Source organism: Rhinolophus sinicus, chromosome 9 (genome assembly GCF_057876585.1).
Source record: "Rhinolophus sinicus isolate RSI-liver-muscle chromosome 9, RSI-T2T, whole genome shotgun sequence".
Lineage (NCBI taxonomy): Eukaryota > Metazoa > Chordata > Mammalia > Chiroptera > Rhinolophidae > Rhinolophus > Rhinolophus sinicus.
Genome location: NC_142509.1, coordinates 28099715 through 28119118, shown reverse-complemented (window position 1 = coordinate 28119118; position 19404 = coordinate 28099715). Strand labels below are relative to the sequence as shown.

The following is a 19404-nucleotide window of genomic DNA, read 5'->3' as shown; positions in this document are numbered from 1 at the left end:
GGGGTTTAAATCCCTCGTGAAGATTCTCGTGATCCGTATGCAACGTGTTAAAAGCCAGTGTGGTGATGGAGTGCTCTAGTAAGAGTGTGGCATTCAGCAGTCATGGTGGAGTCGACCCGCACCTTCAGCAGTGGTGATGTCACCAGCAAAGGCTGACAGTTTGGACTCCTCAGGGAAAGGGCCACAGAGAATGCAGAGAGGGGTGAAGTAGCCACAGGGAGAGAGGGAAGGAGCCCTCCCTCCTATAAGCTGTGATACCTGCATTGCCGTCCCCTCTCTACCACTGGCATCGCTCTCCTCGGAGCCAAAAGGAGCCGCAGATGCTGTGTCAGGCCCTTCCCAGGCCTGGGCTTTGTAAACAGTGTGGTGTGACCTAAAGGGAGAGACTGCTTTTCCCATGGGCTTGGAAACTCTTGGTATTACTACCCAGATGTTACTCTAATCCCACCCCCAGCTCTTCCAGACAACCTTAACTTTTTCATTAAAATACAACATACATATAGTAAAGCGAGCAAATCTTAAGTGGACAGCCTAATGAATTTTTACAAGTTTATACACCTGTGTAACCACCACCCGGATCAACACACAGCCCGTTACGAGCACCCCACAAGCCTCCTTCTTACCCCCACCCAGTCAGTACCCTGCCACTTCCTCAAAAATAAACCTCTATTCTGACTTTCTTGTATCTCAATGAAGTTTTGGCACTTCTTATAAATGGCATCATACAGTATATATTGTCTTATGCCTGGCTTTTGTGCAACATCGTGTCTTACGGAATTCATCCATGTTGTGGCCTATGGTAGCAGTATTTTCTTTTCTCACTGTGGTCTAATATTCCAGCATGGGAATATAACCGTGCTATTTTTATTGGCGTTTGGGTTGTGTCCCATTTGTCGCTCTTACAAACAATGCTGTTACGAACATCCTGTTGGTCCTTTGTGCACATATGCGGTCATTGGTGTTGGGTCTGCATCTCAAGAGTGGTCCCGCTGGGTCATAGGATGGGCATATGTTTCACTCATCGGAAATTGCAAAACGGTTGTCCAAAGTGGTTGTACATCTTCCATTCCCACCAGCACTGAGAGTCCCAGTTGTTCCATGTCTTCATTAATACTTGAGACTATTTTGTTGTTATTTATGAATTTATTTCAGCCAGTCTGGTGAGAGTCTAATGGTGTCTTACTGTGTGTGTGTTTAAATTTTTATTACGGAGAATTTCCGACAAACTCAGAAATAGAATAGTGTGATGATGCCCCAGGTACCCACTGCCCAGCTCTACAAACTGTCGATCCCTGGCCGGTCCTGCCCCGTCTTCGTTGCATCCACTGGCTCCTCTCATGCACTATTTTAAAGTAAACCCCAGAACTTTTATAATTTCATCTGTAAATAACAAATACCTCTGAGTGATAAGAACTTTAAAAAAATATACCCACAGCACTAGTATACCTAAAAAATTCAGCAGGGTTTCTTTAGTATCGTCACATATGTAGTCAGTGCTCAGATTTTCAGGTGTGTTATAAATGTCACAGTTGTTTTTCACATTTTTCATTTGAGTCGAGGTAAATTATAATAGGCCTACATTGCATTTCGTTGATGTCTCTTAAGTCTCTTTTAATCCATAGGTTCCCCCTTTATCTTTTTTTCCCCCTTGAAATTTATCTGTTGAAGAAACGGAGCTGTCTGTGCTGTAGAGTTTCCCAAATCTGATTTTGTTGACTGTATCCCCCTAATGTAGTTACCATGTTCCTCCCGCCTCTGTATCTTGCCGTAAATTGGTGGATGGATCTAGAAGTATGATCAGGTTCCGGGTCAGTGTTTCTTGTTTGTTTCGGCTTTGGCAAGCCTCATTACCATTTGCTGTCTCTTTGAAAGCTGCACCAAAGCCAACTGGAGCTCCAGGAGGTGCGGCTCTCCTACCGACAGCTGCAGGTGAAGGTGGAAGAGCTCACCGAGGAGAGGAGTCTGCAGAGTTGTGCCGCCACCAGCACGTCCCTCCTGTCCGAGATCGAGCAGAGCATGGAGGCGGAAGAGCTGGAGCAAGAGAGAGAGCAGGTGCTGACATCCTGTCGCTCTGGCACGTGAGGTTGCCCGGGGGTCCTGGGGGCAGGCCCCGGACTTCCAGAGCCCGTCAGTCCTCCCTGTGGCCCAGTGCCTACTGTTTCAGCTTCAGCCCGGCAAGGGTCTGCAGCCCTGCACCTCTGTAAGCCCCTCGGCCTGCTGGCTGGAGCTGTCAGGAAGCAGGCCCTGACCGAAGCGTGTCCTTGGCTCACTGTCACCCCAGCATGTCTTAGGAAATGCTTTAATCATCAGCCTCATATCTCTGGTATTGACAGGGTTCTAGATCATTCGTGATCCATCCTGTTGGCTTCTTTTCATGCTACTCATAACCACTCATCCCCCTAATCATGCGCAAACTCCCACCAAAGTAACTGACTAATATAAAGAAGGGCTTTCTTTGGCAAGTGGGAGGGGCTAGAGGGCAGGGACAGTAAGAATTGGGAGTCTGCATAGATGTACTGGGCCCAGAGTAAGTATCAGTATTTCTTGGGGCAGGTGATTTAAAAAAAACAAAAACAAAACTTTCTCCTAGAAGTAGTATCTTGGATGCTTGGGTTCATATACTAGAAAAAGATGACCGGGTGGCAGTATTCTCTAGAACCCATAATCAAGAATAATTCTTTGTGACGCAGCTGAGACTGCAGCTCTGGGAAGCCTACTGCCAGGTTCGCTATCTCTGCTCACACCTTCGAGGAAACGACAGTGCTGACTCGGCCGTCTCCACAGACTCCTCCATGGACGAGTCTTCAGAAACCTCGTCTGCCAAGGATGTGCCAGCCGGCAGCTTGCGCACTGCCCTCAGTGAGCTCAAGAGACTGATACAGAGCATTGTGGATGGCATGGATCCCACGGTAAGAGGCCGGGCTTAGAGGCTCCTTTACCCCACAGAACCCGGCTAATGGGAGGCTGAAACCAAGCGCAGAGAGTGAGGCGAACCCTGGAACCCAGAACCTTATAAAATCTGCAAGAATTTTTTCTGAGCCCTTATTGTTTGAGAGCCCTGAACACTGGTGATCGAGCAGAGGGACTGAGTACCAGGGATGGAAAGCTCCACGGGCATCACCCTGCAGCCACCAGGACACAAATGGAGTCTCTTGTCCATATAGTATGTACAGGCCATGGTGGCCTCTAGTTCCAGGGCTTTCCTTGGAAGCTTTGAATGTAGAGATTTGGATCCAGGTGAAAACTCTTAAGTTACTTTTCGGGAGCCATTGGTCCTAGTGGTGGGGTTAGCTATGAACAGGCACACTTAAGAGGCAGATCTGAAGCTTCTGCTAAATGAATGCAAGTGAGCACAGAAAGTTGAGATGACCAACAGGAAGGGCCCTTGAGAATTCCAGCTGTGGCCCTTGTGGAGGAGAGGAATATTCCCGGGGGCCTCCTGGCAGACTGGTATTTCTCGTGGCTTCCTGAGTGGTTTCTGCCAGCCTCACTCTCCACTCACTCCCAGCTCTCAGGCTGTTGCTTCTCCTGAGGTTTAATCCTCCTACAGACTAGTTGTGTCTTTCTCCCCATATTAGATGAAGATGAAAGGATGGTTGTCCTTATCTGAACGTGCCGTGTTGATCTGTGAAATGTGTTGCAGTATGGAGGCCGGGGTCCCGGTGGGAAAAGGGAGCTGTTAGAGTGAGGTGTACTGTTCACTCCACATAATTTCCCTTCCCTAAAACCTGAAACAAAAGTGAAATAAATGTCTAGGTATTGTTTGCGGATTGGAATTGTGCAATGAATCACTCTCCTCTAACCCTTTCTTTCTTTCCTCTTTTGTCTTTCCTCTCCTTCCCGCTCTCTGCCCGTCTCCTGCTTTCTTACTGCCCCCCAAACAACCATCTCTTCACTCCCCTCCCCATCATTTCCCTCTCCCCTCCCCAACTCTCCCGTCTCTTCATCTCTCCCGCAAACCATCTCTTCACTCCCCTCCACTCTCACCATCTCTCTGGGTGTCTCGCTCGCTCTCTTTTGCTGTCAGAGCTCTCGGAGAATTGATGATGACTCCTTAGAAGAACAGATAAGGCAGACCAGTGAGGATTCGAGAGCCCTAAGGGAACTCATGGAGGGAGAGAGGGGTAAACTGAGGCAAAGCCTAGAAGAGCTGCAGCGACTCCACAGTCAGGTGAGCACCTCCATCCTCAGTCCAGTTCAGGGAATAGGCAGGTGTCCCTGGGCTCTCCTGGGACCCTTGTGAGTTTCCCTCTCCCATGTGTATTTGAGGAGCAGGTTTCCTCTGACAGATCCTCGGATCTGAAGTTGAGATGAGCCGGGTGTCTTCAAGAGAAGAAGCCAACCCTCTGGTTTAGCCCACAGTAAAATTGTCAGGGATAAGAATAGATGACCCTCTGCTTCCTCCAGAGACACGCAGCCTTCTGCAGAGCCCAAGTCATCTGGTGGAGCCTGACGTTTAAAGTGCCACAGCTCCCAGGGCACTTGGGGCTCTTTTTCCAGCAGCTTTTGAGCCAGGAAGTTTGCAAACCAAGGATTGATCTTTGCAGGCCTTTCCTCTCTTTCTTTGTGAGTGCCGTCACCGCTGCCAGCCTGTTTTTCAGCTTTAGAAGCACTTACTGCTGCTCTCGCTGTCCTTTTCCCATTTGATCATGGTTTCACCTCTTGAGAACACTGGCGCAGGACATCTGTATTCTGATCTGAAAAGTTTTACTAAAGGGCTTAGTAGCTAGCCCCACCCAGAAAGGAGCTTCTAAAAATTATCCTAGGAGGTAAATAAAGGCTTTTCCTTTTGACTAGGGTCATTTGTACAGGTTCTGTCCCATTTGTGGGGAACACCAGACAGGCAGCATTTTAAACCCTGCCCCCACCCAGCCTGCCCGCTTCTTGCCTTGTCCAAAGCCAGTCACCCTTCCTGCTGCATAAAACTGCTGAGAGATGGAACTTAAGCCTGGCTTTTGCTTCAATCAGTATTTCTTAAATTTAAAGAACCTTATAGAAATAAACTCCTGTCTTTTCTTGGGTTGCGCCCATTAGACTTCCTAATATTATTCTCTTGGAAGCTATTGGGAGTCCCACACACAGCCACCACTGCACTCATTGTGAATGACCAGGTAACAAGGACAGAGAGACGCAATTGAAAGCTGTAGCTTGTTCCTGGCAAAATGCGGGCAGTGGGTTTGAGCCGCCAGAGACATTCTCATGCCTAAAACCTAAGTCCTTCAGGTGGTCGTTCGGCCAGGGAGTGGTTCAGACTTAAGGACAGATCTTCCAAACTGGAGAATAAAATGCAAAAGAAAGTGGATCTAAAAGTTCTTGGGATTAATAAAAGTTTTACCTATTTTAAAGCCTATTTACATCTCTGTGGGGTGCTTCTGCTTATCAGCTCTTTGAGAAGGGCAAGCTTCTCATTTTGTTTTGCTTTGCTGCTTCTCAGAATTATAAAACTGGAAACACCAGAGGGCATTATTTCATTCAGAAACCTCAGCAAGGTGCCGGTTGCTGCGCGTTGGCTGTGGAACTGTTTAGGAAGCCATCTCCACCAGGGTCTTCCTTATAAGTTCAGCGGACCCCTGGTGAAGGCCACTTCCTGTGGATTCCCTCTCAAATAGCTCATCAAGCAGATGATACGCTGGGTCCCACGTGGAGTGGAGCATTGGGTCTCTCCCATAGGTCATCTCTTCCTAAAAGCTCAGTCAGAGCAGCAAACCTCTCAGCCAGGCTGTGTCTACGCAAAACTGTCCCATGGGAATAACTGCCCTCCAAGGCAGTGGGCTGGGACACAGATTGAGTTCCAGAATGACAGTGGCAATGACAGCCGTCACAGCGGGCACGCTGTTCCTCAGGCAGTGAGTTCAGCATCTGTTGAGCACCTGCCATGTGCCTGTGCGGCACGAGGCCCTGAGAGGCACAGCGTGAACGTGACAGCGCCCCTGCACCCCAGGACCCCCCACATCGTGAGTGCAGTCAGACCAGCTTTGTACCCTTTGGGGGCAGGGTCCAGACAAGGTTTTGTGGAGCCAAGGTTCCAACAGACAGTGCAGAGACCAAGGTCCAGCCTCATCTGATGGACGATCCAGCCTCCCTCCTGGAACTAGGCCAGAGGTGAAAGATGTGGGGCCCGATGGTGAAGTGTCCAGCAGCACCCCACGCCCAGAAGCCCACGCAAGTTTTTAAGTGAAAGAAAGAGAGCTCAGGTTTGATAGAACTCATAATTATCTGTTTGAGGCAACAACCGGAGCCAGATCTGAAGATTTGCCCCACACCCTGGTGCCGTGGAGAGCCCCTCTCACCCCCTTAGCCCCCTCTTCCCCACTCCCCACAGCTCTCTGGGCTCCTGCTTTTAATCCTGGTGAGGGCTGACGGGGGTCTGGAGCAGCTGCTGAGAGGACCTTCAGAGCAATGTGAAAACTAGTTACCCGTGGGACCCCTCAGCCGATGCCAGGGCCAGTAAACCAGGTTGTGGGGGTGCGGTAAGAAACAGTCCTGGTCTGGGCGTTTGGCTCCTTCGTGCTTGACTGGGGTGCACGCCAGTTACTCCACGAGGGACATTGGGAGACACAGGGAGCGTGGACGGGAAACAGTCTGGGCCTTCACGGATGAAGCCTGGTGACCCTCCTGTGTGAACCCTCAGTGTGGCCTCTCCTCTGTTGACCTAGCCACTGCCCGACGGCACACCTTCGTTCTTCCTCTCCCTGGCTTGGATCATACTTCCCGTGTCGCTGCCTTCCGCCAGCCCACTCCGCATGATTTGGGTTGATCTTCCTGAAGCACGACTTGAAAATGGGGCCCCCTTTGCAAGTTCTGGATTGACTGCCCATCAGCAAGTCCTGGGAAGCCGCTCGCCGTCCGGCTTCTTTCCTCTTGTTTCCATTTCACCTCCTTTGCTTGAGCAGAATTGAATATGGGCTATAAAAGGGCCTGGCACACACTCTCCATGCTTTCTCACATCCGGGTGTCTCTGCCCGGAAGACTCGCCTCTGCCACCTGCCCATGTCTCAGCCTTACTCATCCTTCCAGTTCCCGATCAGGTTTCACTTCCTCCTCGAAACTCCTCGAAACTCTTGACTCCCTTCCTCATGGAGCTGCCCTGGCCCTGCTCTGTCATGGTTGCCCACACTCCCATCTCGTCTTCCCAAACCGTGGGCCCCACGACAACGAGCTCGAGGCCTGACTTCTAAAGCATCCAGCACAGTGCCTTGTGTAGAGTAACTCAGGTAACTGTCAAAAGGGCAAACAAAGCCCTAGATATTTAACTTCAGGATGCTTTCTTTGATGCTGTTCAGTTGTGAGGACACCAACCTTATTGGGAAAAGTGGATTTCGGGGTGGCTGTGACTTGTCATTGTATAAACATGCCAGGTCAGTCCTCATGGCAGCCATCAACAAGTAGGTCCCGAAAGGGGGGTGGGGTGTGGGTGGAACTTACAGTCATGTGCCAGGCACTGAGCTGAGTTCTGGGTGTTACTCATCTTGTTTGAGTCTCACAACATCTTGATGGTGGGGAGTGGTTATTTGTTTTCTCGTTATGAAAAGTATTAGAGCTCAGAGAGGGTAAGTCCCTTGTCAATTCTGAGGCCATAGCTGGTAGTCTCTACCTTGACCAGGTTTCCCAGGTCAAAGCAAAAAGTTCTTGTGGAGTTTTATGTGGAACACATTAAGTGTTGGCATTTCCTGCCTAGCCTGTACTTGAATCTGTCATTTACTCAGCTGGCAGAACACCTGGCCGGCCCACGGCCAGCCCGAGGCCATGTCAGCTCTCATTTGGTCTGAGGAGGTCTGGCTGTCTCTTCCAAGTGCTTTCTGCGTCTTGCGTTCTGGCCTGTGAGGCTACAGAAGCTGCTCACAAATGGGGTGAGGCTGGGCTTCTCACCTGCTGCCTGTCTGCCTCAGGGCTAGCCAGCCACATATGCATGCTAGGGCCTCGGCAGGTAACCCAGCCCGTTCTTCCCTAAGGCTTCTGTCCCTGCTCGCCCAGCTGGCCCCACCACAAAAGCCCCCGGAGCTGGCAACTCTGCTGTCTTAGTCTGGGGAGTCTGGAGTGTCTCCGCAAAGCTTGATCTTCAACCTTAGTCCTGGGGCCTTTGCTCAGTTTCATTCTGTCCGAGGATGATTAGACGTGGGACTTGAAAAGCAGAGGAATGTACTAAAAGGTGACATCTGTCCCTTAGTGGGAGGGATAGATCTATATGGATGGATCCTCCCTTGGAAAAATGTCAAAGTATGTGTAATATTTAACAAGAGGGCAGGGTCAGGTATCCCGACTCCAGGCTGATGCTATCGGCTATGAGAAGGGACCCCCACCCTTCCATTCATTCAACAAATATTTACTGAAAGCTCTACCAGTCAGGGTTTCTAGTTGCAAACAACAGAAACACACTCAACTTAAGCAGAAAGAGAACGTATGGGAATTAAATGTGGTAGCTTATCCAGTCAGCAGGACGGCTGGAGAACGGCTCCAAAGGAAGGAGGAAGGCGCTGTGGGAAGTGGGGTGACACTCTGCTGTCCATGTAGTAATTTCCCAATGGCCTGTGGCTTTGCAGTACCCTCAAGAGGTGCAGTCCCAGGTCTCATACCCCTGCCCAGGTGCCTAGGAAATGGCACAGGTCTCTCCCTTTGGGCTTCTTTAGTGGGAGAGGGCATGTCATGTCTGCCACCAAGACTGACACAAGCAGGAATGCCCCCAGAATAGGGATTTTTGGATGGTGACTAGCCAGAAAATGACAACTGTCCACTCAGTGCACAGGCATTTTGGGATTAAGCATCATACCCAGCCAGGCTCTGAGATGTACAAATAGATAGGGCACACTTCCAACCCTCACAGCGCCCAAGGTGTCAGGGGTTACTGTACAGTGTGAGTTGTGGCCACCAAGGAAACCACTAGGAAGGCACCTCACCACCAGTAAACAGGCTATGGTGCCAGTCACGAGGCCTGCACCACAGAAAAGCTAACAGGTTTGAAGTAAAAGGTGATAACATCATTTAGGTGTCCACATTCATGTGGCTTTGACCTGGGGAACAGCATGAAGATGGACGAGCCAGGCTGCATTAAGTGCTGTCACAGAGATGGGAGCCAGGTCCCAGGCTGTAGGACCAGCCAGGGCCCTGTGGAGAACAGTGCTCCATGTGGAGGGAAACAAAACTTGAATCCCTACCCAAAAAAAATGTGTTTCAGAGCCCTGATGGACGTGTAGTCTTCACTTCCTGGGACTCTGCCTTGAAATGAAGGAAGTGGTGTGGTGTTCGGTGTACACAGGGGATCTGGCCCCATGGCTGCAGTACACCCAGCCCTTGGCCTCCCTGCCACTGAGCTGCAGCCTAGCATGTGGCATCCCTTCTCGGGCAGAGATGGGCCTCCCTCGGAGCAGGGGGCAGCAGGAGGCTACCACACCTGCGTGGCACACAGGCCCCGCGGCTACCTGGGCTTCTTGGAGGGAGGTACCCCAGGCCAGCAAGAGTTACGACATCATTACAGGCATCCCTTTTGTCTCCCTTTAGGTGACACTGCTGAGTGTGGAGATGACTGCACTGAAGGAGGAAAGAGACCGACTCAGAGTGACATCTGAGGACAAGGAACCGAAGGAGCAGCTTCAGAAGGCCATCAGAGACCGGGATGAGGCCATTGCAAAGTGAGTGCGCGTGACGGGTTCCGGTTTACACTAACTGCAGCAGTACGATTGTGTGGTCAACTTGAAGTTGAGTCGCATAGAATATAAAAGTGAAAGTGAGTTTCCCTGCTTCCCATCCCTACCGCACCCCATTCTCTCTGCACAAACACTGCTATTGAAAGTTGGGTATGGATTTTCTGCAGATCTTTTTCCTCTATGTATGCAGGCATAGGTACAATACAGTTGTCATGGATTTTCTTAAAACATCAAAGGTATGATGCGCTACATGTCTTGTTTATTTCCAACTTATATCTTAGAGAGCCTTCCAGTTTCTATACACACACACACACACACCACCTCAGCTTTTTTTTATTTGTGGGTTGTTGGGTTTTTTTTTTTACTTTCATTATGGACATTTTCAAGCACACACTAAAGTAGGAAACATAAGATGAATCCCCATTTACCCACGTCTCAGCCTCAACACTAGTCAGCATATGGCTAGTGTTTGACGTCTGTGTCCTCCCGCTTCCTCCACCTCCCCACTGGACTGTGCTGAAGCAGATCACAAGGGCATCCCATCAGTTCCTCCATAAACATTTCAGCATAAATCTCTACTAGAAAAAGATTCTTTTTGTAAAACACACAACCATAATACAGTTATCACACTTGACAAAACCTTACAATAATTTCTTAATATGATTTCTTAGTATCCAGGGTTCAAATTTCCCCAGTTGTCCCATAAATGTCTTTTTATAATTGATTCGAATCAGACTCCAAAGTCCGTGTATTCCATTTATGCCCCAAAAATCTGTAACACTTCCCCCTCCATCTTTTTTTCTCCTTGTTTTTTTTTGCATTTATTTATTGAAGAAACTGGATCATTTGTCTCATACAGTTTTTCTACATTCTGAGTGTGATTGCATCCCGAGTGTCATTTAACGTTTTTCTCTGTCCCCTGTATTTCCAGTAAAGTGGGTCATTTTTTTTGTTTGTTTCTGGGTTTTCTAAAGCAGAAAAGAATGCATAAATGCATTCTCTTACATTCAAAAAATGTGGAAATACATAGGCAAAACCCCTATTTACATATTCCCCACCCCTCTGTAAATTATTTATCGGGCACTCAGACTACTACCCTATTCATTGAGTGTAAGGAGATAAAATGTACTGAAAATGTGTCTGCTTAGGGGGCTCTTTACAACACATAATAACAGCATTTGTGCATCACTGTACTGCTTACAGAACACTTTCATCCTTTAATCCAGCCACAGCAAAAAGTAAAAATTTTTAATCCAAATTTTACAGATGCGGAGACAGAGACCTTTTCCCCAGGATCACAGTCAGTGGTAATCACTGGCCTTCACCTGGGGTCTCTGACTCCTGTCCCTGCATCCTTTCCCCTTACCACGTGGCTGTTTGTCAAGATGCTAAAAGGAGCTCAGTTGAAACAATGTGTAATTAGATACTACGTGCCTTTTAAAAAAATAATACGACACATTTTAATTTCTGACTTTAACATTCCCTATACCTCCCCCTTCTCACTTCCACACGCACTTGTCCCCACCCTAATGTTCTCTGTAATCATTTTCATCATCTCCATTTCTTAGTGTTACCTTTGGGCCCCCTTTTCTCGCTGGTCAGAACCTCATATCAGGTTATCAGTTTTCTAGTTCATTTATACACACTGATGCTCACCAACCTATGTGTTACCGAACGAACTCAAAGAGACTGGAGGCTTTGGCTAGAAATAAATGTTAAAGATTTATTCAAGGCGCTTAGAATTTGCAGACTGGGAATACAGCTAAGCAAAAACCCAGAAGTGTTCCAAAGTAAAAAAGGAAAGTTAAGAGTTCCTAAAACTGCATTCTTAGCCCTAGGATTCGTCCAGGACAGTTGTCAGTCAGATGTCAGACGTCTGGATGATGAGTGCCAGGTTGTTTAAGGATGGGTTCCAGGAGGTCTGGTCACACCTGGTGGTCTGGATACATGAGTCCTTCAGGAGGATAATCAGAGGGTTATCTGGAGGCCTGGCGTATGTCCAGATGTATATCCAGGCATTGACCCAGGATAGGAAAGTTGAAAACATTTAAGTTTCCAGGCTAGTAAAGCAAGAATAAAGTCTCCTCATTCCTCAACCTTCATAATGTTAATAATTTTAGCAGCTTGATTAAAGTGACTCCATTTTATATATTCTTTGTCTTCACTCTTTCCTCAGTATCTTTGCCACTGGATTCCTGATAGATTTAATTAGTGGATACTTAATAGCAGTGTGATATTTTGGAGTGGGAGCATACTTTGATGAACAAAGGGTGAAATTATGTCACACAATTAGGGCATAAAATGATAAAAATTAAAGTACTGATTGTGGCAGCCCGTTGGGAATAAAAAACAGAAGGGAGTTAGAAGTAGAGACTGGTTGATCACCTTTTTCTCAACTAGACAAGTAGAATAAAGCTGAACATCAAGCTCTGACCGTATTCTATAATCAGCATGGGAGGTGGGAGATACAACCAGAGAAAAGTACCAGGGTGCAGGAAAGAAGAAGCAAGTTGTCCAGTCCCCCTCTGTTAAAATAAGTGGAACCTTACCCTGATACCTGAGTGACAGCCACACAAACTCCATGAAACCTTGAAATACATGACTCTGTTTGCCTGCATTCAAGGAGGCCCAGTTAACCTCCTGGAGTCTGAGCAGGTTTGCAAACTCTCCTCCCTAAGTCCTGTTCCAAATTCTCCTCCCTGATCAGGGGGGACTCTGCAGTGAGGCCCCTGTCCTTCCGGAACCCTGTAGAACAGGGTTGGACCTTAGGGAGGGGTGAGATCACTCCGGAGGATAGTTCTCTTTTTCTGTTTCTGAGAAATGAAATTCTTGGCATAAAAGAATTGAGATAACAGACCTAAGGAATCATTTAAATGTGGACCTTAAGAGTTTGACAATATGCTTTCACATACATCTCTGATTCTCCATCCTGGCTGCGCTTCAGAATCATGTGGGGAACTCCCAGGATGCCAGGGCGCTCTCCAGAACAATTCAGCCTGAATCTCTGGGTCTGGGGCTACTTCTACAAAGTGTCCCCCTGACCCACCTTGTGATTCTAATGTGTAGTCATGGGTGATTGCAAGAAAAATAACCCCCATGAAAAATAACTTCCCTCCCTTCACTGGGCTGCAAGAATCTTAAGGCACTTCTTATCCTATACGATCAATGAGTTCCAGAAAAGTTAAGTAACAAATTTTATCTCCTGGCAGGTGAAAAGGCCCTCACTAAAAACAAAAATTGGGGGCTAGCAGTCTGCTTTATAAATACAAAAGGAATCAGTCAGTTACTTGTGGTTTCACTTTATAGATAAAGACTTCTTCTAGCCCTTTGAAATATCCCTTTTAAAAACTGTGCTTAATATACAGAGGGTATATATATATATATATATATATACACATTTTAAGAAAGGAAAACTATTAAAGCTGTAATAATATATACCAATAACAAAAGATGAGTCCGAAAAAAAAACAAAAAGAAAAAAAAAAAAAAAAAAAAGATGAGTCCGAGTCACGTGTGACTCCTGCAATGACAAGAGGTGCTCACAGTGGTTCCCAGCAGAGTCCAGACACTTCTGATGACGGCGAACTACTGCTTGAGCAACGTTGACCCAAGAGTCCACTTGCACACATGTTTTGGGGGCTCCCTGGTATTGATCAGTGGTTTCTGTAGCTTTGCTTTTCTGGCCTCGGGTTTCTCGTGAATGACAAGCACCAAGATTCCTGCCGGTGCAGTCTGAGGCCGGGATATGGAGGGGGGCAGGGCAGCACCTGCTTCAGGGGCTTTCTGGAAGGGGACCCCTCCAGCCAGCGGCGTTAACCCACTCCAGGGTCCCCGGGTTGCTCATGGCGCCACCTGCCGGGAAACACCCGGGAGCTCACGAGGCTGCGGCGGGGCGGGGCGCCAAGGGTACTGACGTTCCAGTACCGAGGGAGTGGGCGGCTGGGCGTCCATGACAACCGGCTCCATGCGAGGATTTCCGCTGATTGCGTTGGCCAATGGCAGCGGCCGTGACAGGGCAGCTGTGGCATCTGAGACGCCGGCGCTCATTGGACAGGCGCGACTCCTGTCCCCGCAGCCGCAGTGCGGGCGGAGCAGAGTGCTGCGGGCCGTCCCGAGCCGCGTCTCTAGGAAGGGTGGGCGGGGCCGTTCTGGGGCAGTGAGGTGTCAGGGGAGGTGGACTGGAGGCCAGAGAGGAAGTGCTGGTCGAGGTGGCGGCCTGAACGCTTTTCCCCAGCTGCCCGGTCTTGGGGCCCCGCTTAGCTTAGTGTAGTGGGCGTTCCTGAGGCCCCAGCTAGGCGGCCTCTGCAGGCGAGTCCTCTAACTGTCCTTGGGCTGTGCACATTGGTCGTTGGCCCTGTGCAGTGAAGACACTTTTACTAGTTTTTGTCGTTTCAAATGTGAAAGGTAACGTTGATGAAGACAAGGGCTAAATAATGCTCATTTTGGCATCCAGTGCCTCCTCCGTAGAGGCTGCCTGGTTAGTCTCCTGCACTTTTTATTCCCGTCCTCCCTCACGAAAAAAATTTTCTTTTGCATTGCACTATGATTTAGTGTTGGGGAAGGTTTACAAAGTAATGTGAAATATGTCAAAATATGAAAATACAAAATGCAAAAGTGTGTTACCCATCAGCGATCATTATCCACAGATAACCAAATAGATACTTTTGTCTGTGACCTTCAAATACACACAGGCAGTTTTTCTTTTACAAAGCAGGTATCATATTAGACCTTATTATTTGGTGCTTTCCTCCCCCAGGCCCAAATACATAATGAGTATTTCCCCACTGCCAGTGAATAGTCAACGTCATGGTTGTTACTAGTGACCATATTCCATCATAGAATTTACCACCAGTCCCCTAATTGTTGGCTACTGTGATTAGCTAAGCTGTGGTGATCACCCGTGTGGCCACCTTTGCACACGTGTATGTCTCTAAAGTCCCTTAAGGGGGGTATTGCTAGTGAAAAGGAGGGGACCGGGAGGCCAAGGTCCCCACCTTCCATGGCGACTGGCCTCTTTGGGGAAGGATTAGCAGCTCCCTAGGCTGTGTGAGGCCTTTGATTTCCTCTGGGTTCTAGTCCTGATGTATCACCCTCTTAGCCACTTCTGTGAGATGGGGGTGACAGATAATCCCTTCACCTACAGGTTGGTTAGAAAAATGAGAAAATGTCTGTGAAAGCGTGTCGCAAACTTCCCAGCCTTCTCCAAGTGGCGTCATAGTTACTGTTGTTGTGAATTTGGAGTCAGAGCCTGCCTGTTTCCTCATCCTGTGGACTCCAGGTGCCCCAGGTAAAGAACCTGATGCTTCTGGCACAAGGTGTCCATGCTCCCTCTGGCTTGTCTGTTTGCAGGAAGAATGCTGTGGAGCTGGAACTGGCCAAGTGCAAGGTGGACATGATGTCTCTGAACAGCCAGCTGCTGGATGCTATTCAGCAAAAACTGAACCTCTCTCAACAGCTGGAGGCTTGGCAGGTAAGGGGAGGGAAGACCAGACTCCAGGAGTCTGGGAACTCAGGCCAGCAGTGTAAGGAGTTTGGTATTGGAGGGTCTGATGCGCGTGGGTGAGCAGCGACCCCGAGCTTCCCCTGGTGAAATTCAGAACTCATGCTCCCCCAATCCCTGGGAAGAATGCCTGAGGCTGTTCTCTAGAGCGATGAACCGCAGGTTGCGCTGTTTGGGGCTTGGAACTGGGGCCTCCGTAAGCTAGTCATCGTCGTGGCTTTATTTAAACCAGCTGTTAACGTGGCGGGCCCAGGAAGCCCTATGTGACTGAGTGAAAATTCACAGGCAGATATAGTTCAGCAGCCCTCAGGTTGCCGGCAGCTATGGCTCTTCCCTTTCTCAGAAGCCAGCTGCCTTTTTCCGAAGAGTACTGTCATGCTGCAAGCCCGGGGAAAGTGTGAGTCCGGGTGTCTTGCTCTAGGACTGCCGTTTTCAGAGTCTATGCAGCCTGCCCCATCCCAGGCCCAACATGGCCCCCGGGCCAGGGCTGTACTTGATGGTCGTTGATGAGGTTAGGGTAGTACAATTTCAGGATATGGGTGTAATGATTCACAGAACTCCCCAAGAACTCCTAACCAGACAGATGGAAAGCCACCTTCGGCTTTACCAGGCAAGCCCCACCACGGAGGGCAGGTTAACGGTGACCAGTCCTGCAGGGGTCCTGTGCTGAGCTGGCTGCGGGAGCCGTCACCCCGAGCTGGGCCCTGGCTTACTGCTCCTGTTCTCTTCTCTTCTCTCCTGGCTACAGTTTGCTTCCTCAGGGCTTTTTACTATCTGGCTCCTTTGGTTTCTGATCTAGTGGCCTTTCTCAGTTCCCGTATCAACAGCTTTAGTTGTACACCCCTCCTGCCTTTGAGGTGAGCTTGAGCCCTCATCCCATTCCCCTTCCCCCTGCCGCCGTTGAAGTTCTGCCCCTGCCACCTCCCTCATGGCCACTGTGTTGTGTGTGCTGGAGTCCAGCGTCATCTCTGTGCAGCGCGGCGTGCCATGGAGCCCCGGCCTCCCTCCTCCCATCACCATCACACCTAGTGAATGCTGCAGCATGTGACCCAGTACTGACAGGATGAGCTATTTCTCACCAGCTGACCCCTGGTTTCTTGGTACCACCTCTTTATATAAATGGATTGTTTTGCCCACAGAACGGCAGGCATGGAATTATGAGCAGCTCATGTATGTGTGTGTATACGGTTCTAAAGTGATATATTCCATGGGGTTACCTGGACAAATTTGAAAGTATCAAAATGCAGTTTGCAGTGTGCCAGAAAAAAACACTGGCAGCTTTGAAAGCATTTCTGAAGAATGCTTTAACATTCCTACTGTTGTATTTAACAACATAGCTTTTACTGAGCACATGTTAAGTTCAGGTGCCGAGGGTTTGAGCTGGAATACTGGAAGTAGGGACTGTCTCTCCTATTTCTGGAAGGAGGAAGAGGGGTACAGGAAGGAAGTTGAGTATAAAGAAAGACGAGTAGGAGGAAAGGAGAGCAGGACATGTGCAAGGGAGGAAACAGGTTCATACCTACTGCCATGAGGTGACATGGCCAAGAAAGTCCCTTTGTTTCACACTGAAACCTGCAAACATTTGAGTGACACCCACTGCTGAGAGCTTGGGTGAGTGTGTAGGAGGTGATGGACAAGCTGCTGAGGGAGAGAGGCCCCGCCAGCCCCACTTCCTGCCCTCATCAAGTGAGTGGCTGCTCAGACCCCGCAGGGTTCAAGGCCGAAGGAATCAGGCAGATACATGCTTGTTAGGTTTCCTGCTGATTTGAACAGGACAGGGCTGCTTATCTCTCCAAAGCAGTGCTTTTCATACTTTGTTAGTGGCAGAACGCCTTTGTCTGATGGAGTCTTGCACAGAATTGGAATCTAGCAACTAGAATAGAGTGCAGCTGCTCTGTCGGGGAGCCCCTCTGGAGGAAAAGCTCATGTTTTGTAAGGTAGAGTCTGGGTGAGGGGGCATTTTCTAGGCAACTTGAACAAATTGGAAGGGGAACGGTGCTACCCCAGTAAGGAAGCTAAAGAAATGGGCCTAAGTGGGAGCAAGACAAACCCTGAAGATGGTGATGCCTAGGTCTCTGCCTCATTTGGGGGCCTCGCCAGTAGGGAGCTTATGCCTGTGCTTGGCAGTGAGCCAGGGTGGCACCCATGGAATCTGTCCTTGCCATGTGCAGCTGCCAGTGGTGTAAGTATCAGCAGCTCAGGCTGGCAGTAATTTGAAGGAGAAAAAAGGGGTAGAAGGCCCCTGGTTAGCGGCGGGGTAGGGGGTATACCAAGCACAAAGGGGGTGTATGTACCAGCCTCCAGAGACTCAGGAGACAGGGCAGAGAGGGCAGGTCCCAGGCAAGGCCGAGCGCTGGTGTGGGGCTGGTGGCTGTGTGGACAGACAGGGAGGTTCTCTGGGCCTGTAGCACAGAACATGTGGGGTCAGCCGAGGTAACACTAGCGAGGAGAGGCCAGCCCGAGCCCTGAGGAGACTGGCTGTCCGGCATCGCATCTGCACTTGCTTTCTTGGTCAGGGCAGCCCTGGCCGCAGCCACTCATCTCACCCTCATCCTCATCTCCCATCCTTGTGACCTGTCACCTCGTCACTTCCCTGCCCTCGCGCAGCGCCAGCTCAGTGCCCTGCTCACCCCTTTCCACTCTGCCCCCTGCAGGACGACATGCACAGGGTCATTGACCGGCAGCTGATGGACACGCACCTGAAGGAACGGAGCCGGCCTGCTGCTGCCGTCTCCAGGGCCCACGGCGCCGGGCGCGGGGATGAGCCCAGCACCGCTGAAGGCAGACGGCTCTTCTCATTCTTTAGGAGAATTTAAGTGGGGAGGAGTCAGGCCAGCAAGGATGGGTGGACTGGAGGCGACTTAAGGGGTGCGGGTGAGAGCCCAGTGTACAGTGTTTGCATGCAAGGCCGAGCTCAGTGGCTGCACTGCCTACCCGCACGAGGCCAAGTCGTCCCTCCACACGGGGACAGGCAGGGCCCATCCCCACTGCTCGGCCAAGCTCTGCCCAGGTTTCCCCAGGATCCGCTGTTGTTGAGCAGAGCTCAGGCTGCCTCCGGAGTGACCCACCCACCCACCCCTCAGGGGCTCCCCGTGCCATCCCAGGCGCCACTGCCCTCCTGTGGTGGAATTTGGGGGACAGGAGAAACAGAGGCCCTTTCTGCATGCCTTGGGGGGCTATTGCCCCCCCCCCCCGCTGTCCGGAGCCTTGGGGGCCTAGTCCTGCAGGGCACCCAGCCCAGGCCTGAGCCTCCAGCTCTCCGTCCCTCCCCAGCCCCTGGCCAGGGAGTAAGGGGAGGTGGCCCCTCACCCATGTGCATGCACCTCTGCCAGGAGCACGTCTGGGCAGAGACCCAGCCTACGCGGCCTGACGGCTGGGGCTGCTCCAATGTGCTCAGCCACAGTGGGATATGGCGTTCAGGCTGGGCCCAAAGGAGGAAGGGCCTGCCCCTGGCTGCCACTGCTCTCCCTCCCGGCCTCCGCCAGGCCTTGGCGGGCCTTCCCCCGCTGCAGGCTTTAGTGCGCCAGCCCTTTCCCCTTCGTGGGGCCAGGGCTGCGAGGGGTCTCATCCTCCTCCCACAGCACCCCCTGCTCTCTCACATACACAAGTGCTTGGTTCAGCCAAGCAAGTCCAGGCCACAGAATGGGCCCAGCAGGGTCTGCGGTCAGCCACCTCCACCTCAAGGGCAGCGTTGTCACACGGGGTGGATGCCTGCAGATACTGCCCACCAGGCCTGCAGGAAGGATGAGTCCTGCAACTGCTGCTTCTGCTCCTTCCTCAGCAGCCACTCCACCTTCTCTGCTGAGGCCCTAACTCAGAGGTGCCCCGGGCTGAGCCAGCCACAGGCTGCTTCCCAAGGGTCATCTTCCTTCCTCAGCTGGGAAAGCACAGCAGGGATGAGCAGAAAGAATGTGCCTGTAGATATGTACATACCACAGTGCTGTAATTTTGTATGTAGCAATCATGTAAATACATGTATGGATTTTATAATATACATATTATATAAATCTATAAAGGCATATTTTTAGAAAAACAGCGCACCACTGCTTCTTTTGAAAATAGTCTAAGAATAAAAAGAATTTCTACAGAACTTCCCGCCTCGGTCCTTGGGTACCTAGAGGGGTAGTTTGGTCGGAACGCAGCTTATACCTTCCAGAACCGCCACTGGCTGGCTTGAAGACGCAGCAGTAGTGAGCCACCCCACACACCTGGAAGGGCACTTCAGACAGTGGGACCCAACCAGCAGATTCTGCCAGGAAGGGG

At 50.2% G+C, this 19404-nt stretch overlaps 1 protein-coding gene across 5 annotated transcripts in view; it reads left to right on the top strand.

Annotated features, from left to right (window-relative positions):
- BICDL1 (BICD family like cargo adaptor 1) overlaps positions 1 to 19231 on the top strand; it is an 86187-nt gene extending 66956 nt beyond the window's left edge. For 2 of the 5 annotated variants that reach the window (XM_088800980.1, XM_019753962.3), the window contains 6 exons: positions 1873 to 2052; positions 2691 to 2909; positions 4028 to 4171; positions 9496 to 9626; positions 14991 to 15111; positions 17796 to 19231. In XM_088800980.1, coding sequence (XP_088657106.1) covers positions 1873 to 2052; positions 2691 to 2909; positions 4028 to 4171; positions 9496 to 9626; positions 14991 to 15111; positions 17796 to 17957 — 957 coding nt within the window. In that variant the 3' untranslated portion in view covers positions 17958 to 19231. Of the gene's footprint in view, positions 1 to 1872; positions 2053 to 2690; positions 2910 to 4027; positions 4172 to 9495; positions 9627 to 14990; positions 15112 to 15889; positions 15999 to 17795 lie in introns of all 5 variants that reach the window. The other 3 variants (XM_088800981.1, XM_019753963.3, XR_016022397.1) reach the window with 2 other exon arrangements.
- Positions 19232 to 19404: the final 173 nt, after the last annotated feature.